This window comes from Mandrillus leucophaeus, unplaced genomic scaffold (genome assembly GCF_000951045.1).
Source record: "Mandrillus leucophaeus isolate KB7577 unplaced genomic scaffold, Mleu.le_1.0 Scaffold392, whole genome shotgun sequence".
Lineage (NCBI taxonomy): Eukaryota > Metazoa > Chordata > Mammalia > Primates > Cercopithecidae > Mandrillus > Mandrillus leucophaeus.
The window spans coordinates 1,093,507-1,112,869 of record NW_012104165.1 but is presented as its reverse complement, the minus strand read 5'-3'; the positions used below and the strand labels follow the sequence as shown (position 1 = coordinate 1,112,869).

At 39.7% G+C, this 19,363-nt stretch overlaps 1 protein-coding gene across 1 annotated transcript in view; it reads left to right on the top strand.

Annotated features, from left to right (window-relative positions):
• The window catches only part of LOC105547576, a 63,167-nt gene extending 44,693 nt beyond the window's left edge, over positions 1-18,474 (top strand). Inside the window, exon 2 of the mRNA XM_011991231.1 lies at positions 17,568-18,474. Within this exon, the coding sequence (XP_011846621.1) occupies positions 17,568-17,796 (229 nt within the window). The 3' untranslated portion in view covers positions 17,797-18,474. The remainder of the gene's footprint in view (positions 1-17,567) is intronic.
• The last annotated feature ends 889 nt before the right edge of the window (positions 18,475-19,363 follow it).

Genomic DNA, 19,363 nt, shown 5'->3' with positions numbered 1-19,363 from the left:
CACCACTGGTACCACAGAAATACAAACTACCATCAGAGAATACTAAAAGCACCTTTATGCAAATAAACTAGAAAATCTAGAAGAAATGGATAAATTCCTGGACACATGCACCCTCCCAAGACTAAACCAGGAAGAAGTTGAATCCCTGAATAGACCAATAACAAGTTCTGAAATTGAGGCAGCAAAATAGCCTACCAACCAAAGAAGCCCAGGACCAGGTGGATTCACAGCTGAATTCTACCAGAGATACAAAGAGGAGATGATCCGATTCCTTCTGAAACTATTCCAAACAATAGAAAAAGAGGGAATCATCCCTAACTCATTTTATGAGGCCAGCATCATCCTGATACCAAAACCTGGCAGAGACACATCAAAAAAAGAAAATTTCAGGTCAATATCCCTGATGATCATCAATGTGAAAATCCTCAATAAAATACTGTCAAACCAAATCCAGCAGCACATCAAAAAGCTTATCCACCACAATCAAGTCAGTTTTATCCCTGGGATGCAAGGCTGGCTCAACATACACAAATCAATAAATGTAATCTATCACATAAACAGAAACAATCACAAAAACCACATGATTATCTCAATAGATGTGGAAAAGGCCTTCAATAAAATTCAACACCCCTTCATGCTAAAAACACTCAATATGGTGGATGATGCCCGTAATCCCAGCACTTTGGGAGGCCAACGTGGGTGGATCACGAGGTCTGGAGATTAAGACCATCCTGGCTAACACGGTGAAACCCCGTCTCTACTAAAAATACAAAATTTAGCCTAGCGTGGTGGTGTGCGCCTGTAGTTCCAGCTACTCAGGAGGCTGAGGCAGAAGAATTGCTTGAACCTGGGAGGTGGAGGTTACAGTGAGCTGAGATTGTGCCACTGCACGCCAGCCTGGGTGACAGAGCGAGACTTCATCTCAAAACAAACAAACAAATAAACATGTTCAATAAGCTAGGTATTGATGGAACATATCTCAAAATAATAAGAGCTATTTATATCAGACCCATAGCTAGTATCAAACTGAATGGGCAAAAGCTGGAAGCATTCACTTTGAAAACCAGCACAAGGCAAGGATGTCCTCTCTCACCACTCCTATTCAACATAGTATCGGAAGTTCTGGTCAGGGCAATCAGGGAAGAGAAAGAAATAAAGGGTATTCAAATAGGAAGAGAGGACGTCAAATTGTCTCCGTTTGCAGATGACATGATTGTATATTTAGAAAACCCCATCATCTCAGTCCCAAAACTCCTTAAGCAGATAAGCAACTTCAGCAAAGTCTCAGGATACAAAATCATTGTGCAAAAATCACAAGCATTTCTATACACCAATAACAGACAAACAGAGAGTCAAATCATGACTGAACTCTAATTCACAATTACTGCATAGAATAAAATACCTAGGAAGACAACTTACAAGGGACGTAAAGGACCTCTTCAAGGAGAACTACAAACCACTGCTCAAGGAAATAAGAGACGACAAAGAAACAGAAATGGAAATGGAAAAAAATTCCATGTTCATGGATAGGAAGAATCAATATTGTGAAAATGGCCATACTGCCTAAAGTAATTTATAGATTAAATGCTATTCCCATCAAGGTACCATTGACTTTCATCACAGAATTGGAAAAAAACTACCTTAAATTTCATATGGAGCCAAAAAAGAGCCCATATAGTCAAGGCAATCCTAAACAAAAAGAACAAAGCTGGAGGCATCATGCCTACCTAACTTCAAACTATATACTACAAGGCTACAGTAACCAAAACAATATGGTACTTGTAGCAAAACAGACATATAGACCAATGGAACAGAACAGAGACCTTAGAAATAACACCACACATCTACAACCATCTGATCTTTGACAAACCTGACAAAAACAAGCAATGGGGGAAATGATTCCCTATTCCATAAATGGTGTTGGGAAAACTGGCTAGCCATATGCAGAAAACTGAACTGGACCCCTTCCTTACACCTTATACAAAAACTAACTCAAGATGGATTAAAGACTTAAGTGTAAAACCCAAAACCATAAAAACCCTAGAAGAAAACCTAGGCAATACCATTCAGGACGTAGGCAAAGACTTCAAAGATTTCATGACGAAAACTCCACAAGCAATTGCAACGAAAGCCAAAATTGACAAATGGAATCTAATTAAACTAAAGAGCTTCTGCATAGCAAAAGAAACTATCATCACCATGAACTGGCAACGTACAGAACGGGAGAAAATGTTTGCAATGTATCCATCTAACAAAGGTCTAATATTCAGAATCTACAGGAACTTAAACAAATTTACAAGAAAAAAGCAACCCCATCAAAAAGTGGGTGAAGGATGTGAACAGACACTCCTCAAAAGAAGACATTTATATGGCCAACAAACATAAGAAAAAAAGTTCAACATCACTAATCATTAGAGAAATGCAAATCAAAACCACCATGAGATACCATCTCATGCCAGGTAGAATGGCGATCATTAAAAAGTCAGGAAACAAAAGATGCTGGAGAGGATGTGGAGAAATAGGAACACTTTTACACTGTTGGTGGGAGTATAAATTAGTTTAACCGTTGTGGAAGACAGTGTAGTGATTCCTCAAGGATCTAGAATCAGAAATACCATTTGACCCAGCAATACCATTACTGGGTATATACCCAAAGAAATATAAATCATCCTACTATAAAGACACATGCACACGTATATTTATTGCAGCACTGTTTACAATAGCAAAGACTTGGAACCAACCCCAATGCTCACCAATGATAGACTGGATAAAGAAAATATGGCACATATACACCATGGAATACTATGCAACTATAAGAAAGAATGAGTTCATGTCCTTCTCAGGGACATGGATGAAGCTGGAAACCATCATTCTCAGCAAACTAACACAGGAACAGAAAACCAAACACCACATGTTCTCACTTATAATTGGGAGTTGAACAATGAGAACACATGGACACAGGGAGAGGAACATCACACACTGGGGCCTGTTGTAGTGTTGGGGGCAAGGGGAGGGAGAGCATTAGGACAAATGCCTAATGCATGCGGGGCTTAAAACCTAGATGATGGGTTGATGGGTACAGCAAACCACCATGGCACATGTGTACCTATGTAACAAACCTGCACATTCTGCACATGTATCCCAGAACTTAAAGTATAATAATAATTAAAAAAAAAAAAAAAAAGAAAAAGAAAGTCATGCAAGCAAAGTGAGGGACCAAGCATATAATTAAAAGGTGGTTTATGTTGACGGAAAAAACAAACAAAAATTCCTGGAAACAGAATCCAAAAGAGAAAAAGCGGAAAGGCCATATATACATACATCTCACGCACACACACACAGACTCTCACACACACACTCACACACACACACTCTCTCTCTCACACACACACACACACACGCCTGATTATCAGCTTTTAATTAAGCTGACTTCTGACCATAGAGCTCTTAATAAAATTCTTTTCACATCTTTTATCAGATTTCATCTGGGACAAACAGCCAATATTCCTAGCTTTTAAGCTTTTTTTTTTCTTTCTTTTAAACTAAAGGTACCTTTTCAAGTGACTCACCTGAACCAATAAGCCTTACCTAAGGCCTTGTGATGCACAAGGAAATCTCCAAAGAGGTGCAAAGCAGTCCTCACAAGACCCAGAACCACCTCAAATGTCAAAGAAAGAAATTCTTGCAAGCCACAAATGGTATACAACCTATGTTTTAGTCAGGCCATATTCTCTAGGGTCTCTACTTCTCAGCTGATGTCCTACACATAAAGGCCAAATGGAAGATTGAAAGAGACAGCTGGTAAAACAGGAAAACCAAAGGTGCCTATAGGGGTAGTGCCAAAGGTGGGAAAATATGGAAAAGTAAATTTATGGGAAGAGTAAAGTCTGCTTCTAGATTCTCTGGGGCTGTCTCTGAGCTGATATGTAAGCTTTGTAAAAGGACCAGTCTTCAGGTGGGAAAAGGCAGGAAAACCTTTGTCTTTGAAAATCGCTTTCCTGCCATCAGGCAAGCAAGGAAGGAAGCAGAATGTCCTCATGCATTTTCACCTTTTCTAGCTCAGTATTTTAGAGAGGAATATTTTAGTTTCCTATAGTAGAAAGAATTACAAATGAGTACCCCAAAATGTCAAGAGTCATATGAATAATTTGAAACAAATAACTCAAATTTATTCTAATATATGTTTGTTTGTTTGTTTTCCCCTGAGCTAATGGTGTCTGCTAGAGGTGTTTGAACCAGAGCAACCTCATCCTGAAAAGGAGCTGGGCAAAATACAGGCTGAGACCTATTGGGCTGCATTCTAGGAGGTAAGGCATTCTAAATCACAGGATGAGATAGGAGGTCAGCACAAGATACAGGTCACAAAGACTTTGCTGATAAAACAGGATGCAGTAAAGAAGCTAGCCAAAACCTACCAAAACCAAGATGGCTAAGAAAGGGATCTCTGATTGTCCTCGCTGCTCATTATATGCTAATTATAATGCATTAGCATGCTAAAAGACACTTCCATCAGCACCAGGACAGTTTACAAATGCCATGGCAACATCAGAAAGTTACCCTATATGGTCTAAAATGGGGAGAAACCCTCTGTTCTGGGGAATTACCTATCCCTTTCCCAGAAAACTCATGAATAATCCACCCCTTGTTTAGCACATACTCAAGTATTATCAGTCAAGCAGCCCAAGCTGCTGCTCTGCCTAGGGAGTAGCCATTTTTTATTCCTTTACTTTGCTAATAAACTTGCTTTCACTTTACTCCATGGATTTGCCTTGAATTCTTGCACGAGATCCAAGAACCCTCTCTTGGGGTCTGGATCAGAACCCCTTTCTGGTAACATATCCACTGAGGAAAGGAATTTTGTGATGGCCTAAAGAATTTTAACTCTTTCAAATCTGATCTCAGCTAGAATGCTGCTTAGCTAATTCCTTGGATGTTAACATTTCAAATGAATAATAAGATTTATATCTTCAAGAGACTGCAAAATCCAGCAAGACATTCAAAGGGTATTGGCTGATATTGGGTAAGGATTTAATCGGGTTTACTTCCACTTTAATGGTGGCAGCTGAATACATTTTAGCAATGTCAGTGGAGGATTGGGACCATAAATGGTCTGGCAAAGCTTGCAATAAATTATCAGTGGCATTTATTAGTCCCAGTGTAGAAAAATATTATTGGATATGTATTTTTTATAACCTTAGGAGTTTCATTCTTATTCCGTAGTTGTTCATTTGCTCCTTCTGTTACAAATTTAAATACATTTCTCCCTTTCAAGAGAAGAAAATGTGTGCATTTTGAAATTCCAAAAAATATTTGCCTAAGAGATATATGGGAGCTGAGGGAACAAGCAGAAAGGAACAACACTGAGTAAACCTACCTGGAATTCTAAGGTTTTGGACTTACATACAGTAATAGGTTGATTAGATACGCCTACCATTTAGTTTCATTACTCTGAGGAAGCAGACAGTTTAAGGTAGTAGGGTAGAGGACAGAAAAAGTAGCTCTAGTGTTTTGAGGGTATGTGTCTGTTCTCCATTCATGAAGATGTAAGATACATTTGGAGAAATGGGAAAGCCCCCTTTTGGTCCTTGAAGCAACCCTACTTATCTTGTCAGGCCCTGTCCTCTTGTTGTTCCTGTTGTCATTTAAGTTTTCCACAATCCTTTTAAAAATGGCCAGGCATGGCTGGGCACGGTGGCTCACTCCTGTAATCCCAACACTCTGGGAGGCCGACGGGGTGGGCGGATCACCTGAGGTCAGGAGTTCGATATCAGCCTGACCAACATGGAGAAACCCCATCTCTACTCAAAATACAAAATTAATCGGGCGTGGTAGCACATGCCTGTAATCCCAGCTACTTGGGAGGCTGAGGCAGGAGAATCGCTTGAATCCAGGAAGTGGAGGTTGCAATGAGCTGAGATCGCGCTCTAGCCTGGGCAACAAGAGCGAAACTCCATCTCAAATAAATAAATAAATAAGTAAAATGGCCAGGCTTTTTGCAATAGAAGCAAATGCCTCTTTTGTCATTAGAAAGAGGATCATTCATCTTTTCTCAAAAGGCCTAGTTTGACTAGTCAATTGTCGTAGTTACAAACTAAGGCCTCTTTGAGGCCTTAGTTATTTTTTTTTTCTTAGTAGCTTTAGAAAGTTGATCTGCTAAGCTTGCTAATTCATGAATTTATATATTCACCCAATTAAGCTGGTGTCTTTTAATTAAGATAACCAAGTCCTCATTTAAGTCGTTGAGGAAAGTAGAATTTATAAGATAATCATTCTGGTGATCTTGGAGATTAGAATCAGCCATTCAGAATTTTGTTTAAAAGTTTTCTTCAAATCGTTCAAAATAATCAAGTACAGAATCAACTGATGTTTGAGTACCTTGTGGAATTCTACTCTAATCTACATGTTTAGAAAAGACCTAGGAGACTTCCTCAGGCAGTGATAATGGAAGGAGAGGCAAGTCAGAGACAGGGGAGTTCAGATAAGAAAGAATATGAAGGCACAGGGATGTAACCACTCAACAGATTTACCTTGCCCACTGCCTAGACAAAGCTGATATATCAAGACAGGGGAACTGCAATAGAGAAAGAGTTATTCATGCAGAGCCTATGGTGTGGGAGACTGGAGTTTTATTATTACTCAAATTAGTCTCTGAAAACTCAGGGATCAGAGTTTTAAACTATAATTTAGCAGGTAGGGGCTCCGGAAGTGGGGAGTGCTGATTGGTCAGGTTGGAGATGGAATCACAGGGGGTCCAAGTGAGTTTTTCTTGCTGTCTTCTGTTCCTGGGTGAGACTGCAGAACTGGTTGATCCAGATTACCGTCTGGTGGTGTCAGCTGATGCACTGGAATGCAGGATCTGCAAAATATCTCAAGAACTGATCTTGGGGTTTACACCAGTGATGTTATTCCCAGGAGCCCCTTGAGGAGGTTCAGACTCTTGCAACTGGAGGCTGCATGGCCTCAAACAGTAATCTTACAGCTAATTTGTTAGTACTACTAAAGTATACTGGTCCCCAGGCAAGAAGGATTTGTGTGTTTTTTTTTGTTTTGTTTTGTTTTTCTGGGAAAGGGCTATTATAATTTTTGTTTCAATGTTAGATGATAAATTCCTTCCCAAGGTTAGTTCGGCTTATGCCCAGAGATGAACAAGGACAGCTTAGAGGTTACAAACAAGATGGAGTTGGTTAGTTTGATCTCTTTCATTGTCATAATTTCCTGAGTTATAATTTTTGCAGAGGCTATTTTAGGAGTAGAAGGAGGAGGAGCTGGAGGTGAAAGAAAGCAAGTCTCTGAAGTCTTTTAAAATTCAGAAATAGTTTCAGATATTCTTTTGTTTACCTCTTGTGAACCCCGAAAACCTGAGACAGGTCTCAGTTAATTTAGAAAGTTTATTTTGCCAAGGTGAGGACACACACCTATGACACAGCCTCAGGAAGTCCTGACAACATGTACCCAAGGTAGTCAGGGCACAGCTTGGTTTTATACATTTTAGGGAGACATGAGACATCTATCAATACGTATAAGAAGTACATAGGTTCGGTTCAGAAAGGTGGGACAACTTGAAGCAAAGGCAGGAAGACTGGAAGTGGGAAGGGGGCTTCCAGGTCACAGATAGATGAGAGACAAACGGTTGTATTCTTTTGAGTTTCTGATTAGCCTTTCCAAAGGAGGCAATCAGATATGCTTTTATCTCAGTGAGCAGAGAGAAAACTTTGAATAGAATGAGAGACAGGTTTGCCCTAAGTAGCTCCCAGCTTGAGTTTTCCTTTCAGCTTAGTGATTTTGGGGGCCCAGGGTATTTTCCTGTCACATTCTTGAATAGAGAAAATTTTCTCAGAATTTCTTTAGAAGTTTCTAGTTGCCGTTGGAAGTAAGTCTCCCCATTCAATTTGTCTGGTTCTAAACCAGCTTCTTCCAACTGTGTGCACCAATAAATGATTTAGCCATTTCTAAAGATGCCTATTTTGGCCATTGCTGCTATGACCATCCTGGTTTAGGTGGGTCCACGTTCCTAGGTGTTTATAAGAGGACACTCCGTAAACATTATAAATTCAATTGGTATTTCTAAAAGTGGCTGTCCCTTAAAAGAGTGCTTAGATTTTTAGGCTTGATTTCTCATATTTTAGGAACTTTTCAAAAGTGACTAAGGCTAGGAATGTGTTTTGAGTCCAAGTGTGCTGCTTATAAGTGTCACTGCTCTAGGTGTCACCCAAGAGTCGTGAATTGCTCTCTTACATATCTTGGGCTATCCCTAACTACCAGGTGACATTAGAGTGCTCAAGGTATAGGGGACCACACCCTCATATTATACCTGAAGAGCAGAAGGGGATCCCTAAAATGTTATTTTGGTGAGGAATGCCCTACAAGGCCACTTCACATCCTAGGCCATATACCTGACACCTCTGCAAAGTCTTCAGTCATCTGGAACACCTGAATGGGTCAGAAGGCGCAATTGCTTCTTTTCTTCAGGGCAAGAGAACTCACCCTCATATATTTTTCAGTTATAACTAACAGGAATTAGTAACAAATGAAAATCTACATCTGGATTTCCAGCAATAGAAAACACCTGTAGTCTTAAAAGCATGCCATGTAAAATGAAACCACCAGTGCCTAATTGCTAGTACTTTGAACTGAACCCTCTGTGGGACAGAGGTGGAAAAGGCAGGAATTCTCTGCAAAGCTCTTTGCCTGACTGTGACCTAAACCTTCTGTCCTCAGGCAGAGGCAGAAAAGGCAGTTTTTCCTGTAACCCAAATCTTCTAGCTGCGGGGTGACAACAGAAAACCTTCATTCTAGAAAGGGAGGATTGGAAAGAATAACTCAAACAAAGTATAGACTTTAAACCAAAAAGTGAAAAGGTACAGATTTTCAGTAGAACTTACCCCTTTATCTTCAACAATTTCTCTCGGAGTCAGAAGAATGAACATAAGGGGTTGGAGGTAGTCAACCTCTTGAGTCCAGGAGGAACGCTGGATGGTAGGGGATGGGTTGTTCTGAATCCTGCTCACAGTGCCAAAAATGTCAACCTAAAAGGAAGAGATTGAGGCACAAAATATAATTTAAGGAGTTTACCTGAGCCAAAGTGAGGACAGCTGCCCAGGACACACTTCCAAGTTGCCTGGGGAGTGCTGTGCCAGCCTTGGTTACAAGCAGGCTTTTAAAGTCAAAGGGAACAAGGAGTGAACCGATGCAACATTGTTTGACAGTAACTCTCATTGGTTTACAGAGATAACATTGATTAATGATTGGTTATATGTTAACATTGGCTATATGAACTATGGGGTATGAGTTATGGTGTCCAGCATATTGTACTTTATTGCTTCTTGGCATCAGTTATTTGAGAGTCCACACAGCAGGTGGCTTCAAGAGATAATTATTTAACTTGAGGTGGAGTGACATGACTGCTGTTTCATTCTAATGTCTCTCTGGGCCTGATAATTTAAAGGGGCTCACATTTCTTAGATAAAAGGTTTATTTTCTTTTCTTCCCCCCACAACCCAAATACACTTTTTTGACATAAGGATTATTCTGAGAAACAGCAAACATGGGAGAAGATCTGAAAACAAGGTAGAAGTTACCCTAATGAAAGTGAAACTTGTATTTATGAAACAGGACATCTCTATTTGTAAGGGTGTCTCCCTCTCTATACCAGGAAGAGAAGGAAGACTCTGAATTACAAGACAGTCATATCAATGGAGAAGGCACAAACTTTGATTTGTACAACAAACCTTATTCTTGTTTACTTTTCCTGGTCATTTCCATAACTGGTCTCTCTCACACCTCTGTTTTTAGCTAAAGATGGTGTTTAAGCCTGAATTCTAAGCCATCTCTTCGAGAGTTACTCTTTCTTTGAGCTTTTCCCCATGCATACATGAGATATAATACATGTTAACCATCTTATTTGTTTTTTTCTTATTAATTTGTCTTTTATTACAGGGGCCCCAATAAAAACTTAGAAGGGTAAAGGGAAAATTATTTTTCCCTCTTTTATAGACCAGTCAGGGAAACATAATAGCTAGGGGTGTATTTTAAATTATTAGCATTAATTTTATTGTTCATCTTTATATTATGCAATGCCAGTTTTAAATGCAAACATAAAAGGATTTATCTCATGTGTAGAATTACCAAGATTACACAAAATTCATATTTTGTAGCTTCTACATGCATATATATTTTGTTCTTACCACATTAGTGAAAACACTGTATAAAACGAACTCATCACTTGAAAGGCACACAGTCTACCAAAACTCTCTATCTTTAGCTTACTGATGAGTTAGGAAGGATTGAAAGAAAAAAGAACTATGAGTTACTCGATCTTTCCCTTGCCTTCTGTGTCATTTTCAGGAAGTGTTTGCCTAATATAGAAAGTAACATGAATAAAAAAGAAATACTTTTTCCTTATGAAACACAGGAGTCATGGCTGACACACCTATAACAAAAGACATATTAACAAGAGGAAAGCATTACAAATTTATCTAATTAAAGTTTTACATGCCACAAGAACCTTCAGAAATGAAGACTGAATCAGGTAAAACTGTATTTTTAGCCTAAGTATGATGAAAAAAGCAGATGGTTGTGGAGAAACCTGATTGAACAAAAAGGGTATGATTTTACGGTAATAAACTGAGCAAGGTCTCTTTGTTCAGATTCTTCTTGGTCTCTCTGCATGAATTCCTTTCCTTTAAGTATAAGGCAGGACATCTGACCCATGAGGATCTTGTGACCTACTTTCAAGGGAGGTAGGTCAGAGAGAGTGACCTTAGTAGGTGTTATAGTTTGCTTTGAGAAAGCAAACTATAAAAAGAGAAAGATGGGCAAGAGACAGGAGGCAGGAGAAGGTCAGAGAGACTTTCTTGCTTCTGAAGTCCTCCTGTCTCCTTCAGCACATGCCAAGGTGCCATACTTTGGCACACCATGCTTTGAGCCCTGATAGTTCCTTGGCTACTCCAGTTTTTTAGACCCTGCCATTGACAGATTTCTGACTTAAAAGCAAGTTCTGGTTCCTGCAGAAAGCATGATCTCTCCAGGCTGTGAGTGCCCCAGCTTACTCAAATACTTTCCTTGTACTCACTTTGAATCTTGCTGAATGAACTGTGATGCATTGTTGACCCACCAGAATTCCATGCTCATGGAGGATCACAAGTGCCATACGTGAATGGTGCAGCAGGAAACCACAGATAACACATATAGCATGGAGAGCTTCTGCTCATGTGAATGCTCTATTGTTCTACTTACCTCACTTACAAAACACAAGTTCAAAGGTAAAATTAACAGTTTCAAGCCTGTGACAATAGAGCACTAAACTGTGCTCAGGGCCCTCTAAACACAGTACCCTCGTGAATACTGGGCCCTGTGGCCTGTGTGACTGCATAGGTCACACATCTTTGAGGCCAGGCATGAAGATCTAGCAGACTCAATGGGGAAACTGACAAGGAAGACAATTGCAGAGAAGCCTTTAAACATACAAGTTGTAATTGTGAGGATAATTTTGCCTGGAACTCAAATCTCATTAGACACAGGAGAAACCAGACTGGAGAAAAACTTTATAATTATAGTGAGTGGAAAAATCTTTATTTAGTGTTTCCAACTTAACTGCGTATCTGAGAAGTCGGTCTTGGGAGAAACTGTATCATTGTAATAAGTGTAATTGGTCAACACTGTTATCCTGAAAATCTATGTCAAAGTGAGGTCTTATAAATGTAAAGAATGTGAGACAGCTTTAAATTAAAGTGCCAGCCTTATTCAGTACAAGAGACTTCACACAGTAGAGAAACTCTATGAATGCAATGAATGTGAGAGAAGTTTTCGGGTGAGCTCAGCTCTGATAAGGCACCAAACTTCCATGTAGATAAGAGACCCTAATAATGGAATAAATATGGGGGCCAATTTTGCTAAGAATTCAGGCCTTTCCCAATGGATAATGCATTTTGGAAAAGGATGTTATGAGAAGGAGCACAAAGAAAGCTCCAAAGTCATTTCCTTCTCACATGGCACATTTTTTCCTGACTTGATGGCCCTCATATGGAGATGATTCTTCAAACTGTCTTGCAAGGTGAAAAGACTTTCCCTCTACCCTCTGAGGATTTGATAACTGAGTCTATGACAGAAACTGATAACAGGCAGGTTAACATGAGAAGATGTACAATTTTATTATGTGCATGGAGGCAGTACAGAAAAGAAAGCATACACCTAAACAACCAGTGAGATTCAGGAGTTTCTATCTACAGGGGAGGGGAGGGGAGATGTAGGCAATTTAGGGGAGAAATAATTTTTGGGAAAGATGAATGGGTCCTCAGAAGAAGAGTTGATAGTTTTTGAAGAAGTTTGTCTAGGTGCTGTGTCAACTTCTAGCCTCTTCTCTTGTGATAAGAGTTAATCTTCCCTGGTTGATGAAACTCTCAGGGAGGGGACTGATGACAACTGAGCTCCTTTTGGAGGATCTGTCTTTAGGCAGATAGGGGGAGTTCAGAGAAAGCTTCTCCTTACATTTGTTGTTTTTCAAGTCGCTTTGGCTAGAATTAACCCATATACCAAATTGGCATAGTTTGGAGTGGCATTTCCTGAATTCCTTCAGTCTTCTAGCTGAACACTCATAAGTCTTCTTTGCAATGCACTAGACACTTATAATGTAAGGGTTTATGTATTGTCTTTGTATAAATAGCTGTAGCTTTGGAGACTGTTGCTTCTTTGCCTCATAACCGTGTAACTGTTGACAAGTTATTTGACTTCCTTATACTCAGAATTTTCTTCAATAAGATGAGGGTAATATCTGCCCTACTATCTGCCAAGGATATCTGAGGATAAAAGAAGGTAATACATGGAAAGTATTTTGAATACAGCATTCTTGTGCTGGCATAAGAAAGTTGTAGTATAGGTGAGTATTGGCTCTGCCAAATCAAAATGGAAGAACAAAAGGATTATATGACATATAAGTAAAGAAATAAACAATCATAAAATACCTGTTAAAATGTCATGAATCTCATTTAAGCAACATATTACAAATGTATTTCTAGGCTATGGACCAAAATCTTTTCCCAGGGTTTATGTTATAAAGGGTTTTTTATTTTGTCTTTATAAAATGTACACACTCAGAAGACAAACTTTACTGTGTTTCTAACCAAATATTTTTTCTTGAAAAAACGTGGAATATCAGTGCTTTCAGATGAGAAAGATGGGATTAAAATATTTTAAGACTTCTACAAAATTTTACGAAATGATGTGGATACATAAAAAGTTATGTTTCAGAGTTAGTGTATTAGTTCGTTCTCACATTGCTACAACGAAATACCTGAGACTGGGTAATTTATAAAGAAAAGAGGTTTAATTGGCTCATGCTTCTGTAGGCTGTACAGGAAGCATGACGCTGGTATCTGCTTGGCTTCTGAGGAGGCCTCAGAAAACTTACAATTATGGCAGAAGGCAAAGGGAGAGCAGGATTCTTACATGGCAGGAGCAGGAGCAAGAGAGACAGAGAAGGGAGAGGTGCCACACACTTGTAAACAACGAGATCACACAAGAATTCACTATCAGGAGAACAGTACCAAGAGGATGGTGCTAAACCATTCAGAAGGATCCAACTCCATGATCCAATCACCTCCCACCAGGCCCTATCTCCAATATTGGGGATTACAATTCAACATGAGATTTGGGTAGAGACACATATCTGAACTATATCAGTAAGTAACTTTGGGTTGAAATGAAAAGAATAAAGAGGAATTATTTCTAAATTCAAATTTGTTATACAATATGAATTTAAAATTTGGCTTATTATCTGTAATAGTGGATGACTAAAGAATTTTTATTATATTGTATTATGAACCTTCATAATTTGCCTTTTTCAGTGCTTCTGAGAAGTGGGTTCCTTTGTAAGAGCTACATATCAGAGAGCTATCTTGGCCTACATTTCACTGCTGGAGACACATTATTTAGAGCCAGAGCTGGAAATGAAAAATAATTCCTTAACTCCCCCAAACTGGTGCTGATTGGGAGGAAACTAAGGGGTAAGAGTTTCCAACTACAGACTCATTTGGAAGATGGGGAACCAGAATAAAGAAAAGGAAAACTAGGCTAGTTAAGTCTGAGTCTTGAATCGTAAAGATCTCCGTATCTCAAGGGTATAATCTGAGTAACTAAAGTTTCCCCAAATTAAGGGAAAGAAATATAGTACAGAGTAATACTTAGGGATTTTCTAGGATATAGCCACTGTGAATGGAGTATGCATCATATATTTTTAAAATTTTTCATGAATTCTATTCCTAAGTATATGTTTCCTTTGAATAAAATACTAAATTGGGTTACTTATACTTTTGGGAGCACACACTGGTTTTCTGTGAAAAAATGGCCCTTAGAAAATGTAAATGGTTCTTCAGTCAAAATCTACTATTAATACTTTTGTCCTTTTCTTTAAGCAAGCAAGCTATGCTCCATGCAGATAACTATCTTCCCTGCTTGTGATATCTCTAAGAATATATTCCTTGTAAGCGAGGAATAAGATAGCTGGTAAATGGAAGGAGACCTCTCGTGCACATTATTGCCACAGAATTGGGACATGAAGTGGTGTTAAGTTGGGCTGCCATAACAAAATACTATACTGGTGGTTTTAAATAAGAGAAATTTATTTTCTCACAGTTCTGGAGGTTGAAATCAGGGTACTAATATGGTTGGTTTCTGGGGAGGGCTCTCCTTCTGGCTTTCAGATGATCACTTTTTTGCTGTTGTGCTCACAAGACCTTACCTTCATGTGTGCATGGAAGAGATATCAAGCTCTCTGGTGTCTGCTTTTAAAAGGGCATTAATCCTATTATACCAGGGCCCTGCCCTCAAGAACTAATTACCTCTCAAAGGCCGCATCTATAACACCAACTCATTGGAGGTTAGGGCCTCAATGTATAAATTGTTTGGGGGTTGTTGGTGGGACCACAAACATTCAGTCCAAACCACTGAGCAAAGGAAGAGCCAGAATAAAGGAACAACCAAGAAGAGAGCTGTGTTGAGCAATGGGAGTAAAAATGAGTGTCAAAAGTAGAGGAGGATGAAAGTGAGTGGAAGGTCTGAAGATGGCATGTGGAAAGTGACAGGTAAGAGAAAAATAATTTGTTTCTATTGAGAGTCAGGACAAATTCCAACATACTGAAGTTAGAAGTAATGGGTCCAATGAGGAAGTAATACTGAAGACGATTGACCTAAGGGATATTTTAGAATTGTTTGTAATGTTTGAATTAAAGACAACAGGGACTAAAGAATAAAAATGTTTAGATGAGTCTAAAAGATCAGGTCAATGATGTAGCTTCTATTACAAGGGAACAGAAAAGAGGGTACAAAATGGCTTTAGGTGATCCAGGGGATTCAGAAAAGGTAATTTTAAGACAAAAGAGTAAAGTCTACTTTACAGAGAAAGCACTAAATGTGTAGTAGAGATTGGTATATGAAGTTATATATTATGAAAATATTACAAAAAATTAAAGGTAATTTTGTTTTATGAGAGTGGCCTAGAATAGCTTTTTAAAAGAAATTAGGGAAGCTGGTGTACAACTTCCTGCTGAGGCTGATATGAGGGAGGACAGCATTATGCCATTCTGCATCAGGTCCTTTGTTAGTGCCACATAAGCTGGAATGTAGTACTTCAGGGGATGGACCTTCAGTCTGATTCAGCATGGTGTTATGTCTGAGATGCTCCTAATGCTGTTCAGCCTGGGTAACTGGCAGAGCTTTCAACCACTCCCTTTCTCTTGAGATGGATTGCAATGCTCACCTTGCTCACGAATGGCCTGGAATTCTGGATATTCCCATTTAAACTGTCTTTTCATTGGCTGGAAAGGAATAGTTGGTGGCTCCTGTGCTGCTTGATGATGATATTCTGAGTGCAGTCCCATTCCACATGCACTGGCTGCAACTTGGAAACGATTAGATATGGCTGGGCTTGTGAAAGACTCAATGAGGGAACCACAGTTAATATATTTAAAAGACATCTTACAGAACACATCTCAGGGCATAGAATAGAGAAAGAATGCTGACACAGTCTTCTTCCACCCTTAAGAAGTAAGGAGCAAACCAGAAAGGATGAGAGTGAGAAACACAGAGAATTATATATCTAGTGGGAGGGAGTGGAGATTGAGCTCTGCAACCTTGCTTCCCTGGGTGTGTGGCTGCTTCTTTCTCTGGCTAGGGTGTTCATGTGCCTTTTAATCACACATGACATTCTGTTTCATCAAGCTCTCTTTCCAAATCCTCCACCATGATCACCACATCCTCTTTGTTCTCCAGCTGATGCTCTAACATCTGGGCTTGGAGCTCCTCTGGCAGCATAGTCTAGAACTGCTCCAGCACCAGCAATTCCAGGATCTGTTCTTTGGTGCGGGTCTCTGGCCTCAGCCACTGATGGCAAAGTTCCCAGAATCAGCTCAAAGCCTCACAGGGTCCAGGTGCCTCCTGGTAGCAGAAATGCCTAACGTTCTGATGAGCTACCTCCTGGTTGCTGGAGTTCGTCCATATGAAGTAGCCCATATCTTGGCCCCTAGTGTAGTCCTCTGCTTTAACTGTCAGGCGACTTTTCTATTCCCTTTGAGATTTAATAGTCAAGGCTGCAGCTGTTATGGGCTATAACAGTTCATGTAAAGTCTTATTTTGCAGGTTGGGGTATATAGAAGTCTGCTTTAAGGAGGCTGTCCTTGGGCAGGTTTCTTTTGGGTCACTCCCAAGGCAAAATAAATCATTACTAACTTGCAGAAATGAAAAGGTTGCTAAGAACTTTTATTTATTTTTTTAAGATTAAAGACATCTAGTTATCTTGAAACTCATTGATTGAACCACTAATTCAAAAGGAAAATGGACAATTCGGGTGAATTTTATCATGTGCGACAGAAAGCACAAACTAGGTAAGACAGACATACAATTAATAATATGATTTGAAAACTGCAGATACGAGGATGAAATCACTTTTGTCAGACCCAGGTAAAATACGGCTGGGAAGGCATGAAGGAGAGAAGGCTCATGCTTACATGTTTGAGATAAGAACTGTTTCCAAGGTCTTTCTAAACACCGCACAAGAAACCCTTTCATTTCCTCCATGCATCTCCTGCTTTGACAAGGTTTAGCAGTAGACATTCTTCAGGACTGCTATAATTCAGATACGATGTTCTGGAAAGAACACTTGCCCAATTATGGCATCTCCACCATGAACGGACAACTCCAGATTTGAGCCTCTGAAACCAATGAACACGGTCTCTAAGCAGCTTATATGAACCTCTCTTTTTTGCTAATAAAAACTTGCCTTTACCCTTCCCTCACTGAATGCATTAGTGGCTTGCCATTCTGTGCATTCTAGGTTATAATCTTCATTTCTCATTTGCGAGTCAACTTTTTTTAAGTTTAACAATGGAAACAATGTGAAGCTTGACTACAAATATTATAAAATTAAGACACCAAAGCAAGCATACTAGTGTGTCTCACTACAAATACATCTACATATAACACTTCTGATCATTAGAAAATAATCCAATTGTGTTTAGAGGTTCAATGACAGCATAAACAGATTTAAGTGTGATTTATACACCTCATTTCTCCCACAGGGCTCCTCTACTAATGCCTCTGGGAGACAGCTTCATACTGCCAGCACCAGGAGGGGAGAGGAGAAGAAAGGAAGTCTTCTCTCCATGCCCTCCTGGGGCCCATCTTGGTGTTGTGTGTGGTGAAGGGGGGACGAATCTGGGGTCTCAGTCGCAGCCTCCTCTTGCAGCTGCCACCTTCATCCCCGAAATCCTGTTCCTAACAATCAATAGGAACCCTGAGAAAAGTTAGAGGTGTGAAGTCTGCACATAACCCTGGGTCACAAACTCGGTCCCGGACACCACAGGACACTCACTCACCCGGGACACACATCCTGGCCGGAAGATGGGCGTGTACCGGGGCTCCTGCTGCTTCCGGCCCCTCTAGGAAGAGGCTCTCCGTGGTGTTCTCGCGCACCCCGTATTGGGAGGGAGCCGCCGCGGGGTTTAAGGGTGCAGTCGGTTCCTAGCCTAGCGGGTGGCAGCTCCCTCCATGATTTTGAAATGTTGATGCATTAACCTTCTAGAAGGGTGCTAGGTCTCCCTCTTTCCCCCGCCACCAACTTTAGAGTTGTGGTGTACAAGCACTATCTTTTCTGATGTTATATTCCATAGGAATATTTTCAGTGACATAATCAAGTTTAAGCGTTAAGAACTAGGGCCCTGGAATAAAATGCGTTAAAATCTTGGTTCTACCACTTACTATGTGATCTTTAGCAAGATAGTTAACTTCATTACTGCTGAGTTTTCTCACCTATAAAATGTGAAAAATAATAACCGTTACAGAATGAAGTAGGACATACTAGTACAGTGCCTGTAAAAAACTGTGGGCTCAACATTACCTTAAAAAACAAACCAAATATTGTGTTACTTAGATCCTGTCAGGACATTTTTAAAGTCATTGAAAGTAAATGCTATCTCTTACAAAGCCTCTTAGTGGGAGATTTTGTACATTTCACATTATCATACATCTAACATCAAGCTCCTGTTTACATTTTATAATGTAAAAACCTTACATACTATGGAATGTTTCAGACTTAAATCATTCCTTCCTACCCTCTTTCATATACTATTGCTCTACACTCTCTTCTCAGTCTTTTCTGTAGACAGCAGCCAGCAGCAATGAAATAACATTTCAGGACCATTATTTCCAGTACTAACTTCCTCGGTAATCTACCACAATTGCCAGTAGCCAGAGAATCCTATCACTTTCTGTCAGGAGAGCTCACTATAGTCCCTATCAACCTACTCCAGAAAGGTGCCAAAAACCAGTAAAAGCCCGGTTATCCTGTGTTTATCCTCCAACTTCTGAGGTTTAGTTCAATTTGAACACATTTTCTCACTCCTAACCCAATTCTATTTCTTCCTGTCTTACTTAAATATCTGGATTCTGGCCTCTTCCCTGGGGTGCTCTTCTGCTTTTTTACTTCCTGGTATGACCTCTGGACACAGATTTTGGCCTCATATAGGAATGCCACCATTACATATGTCCTTATTTGACATGACTCTCTAACTTAACATTAGCATCTAACTTAGTTTTGTGGTCTTCAGTTTTTAAAGGGATGCTCTGAAAACACTGTTCTGCAGTGCATTGCGCAAGCTATTTCACTCCTGGGTTTAGCTGACCTCTTTTTGTGCAAAACTAACTAGGAAAATAAACTAGGACTGATTATCAGTCTCTTTACCTGTCCGGAGCTGCGCGCCCCGGCCATAGCAAATAATAATTAATGATTAAACGCCCGAGCTCTACTCCTTTCCACCTTCTACCTCCTCCCTAGATTTGTTGTTTCTCTTTTGTATCAATACCTCATAAAAGATGG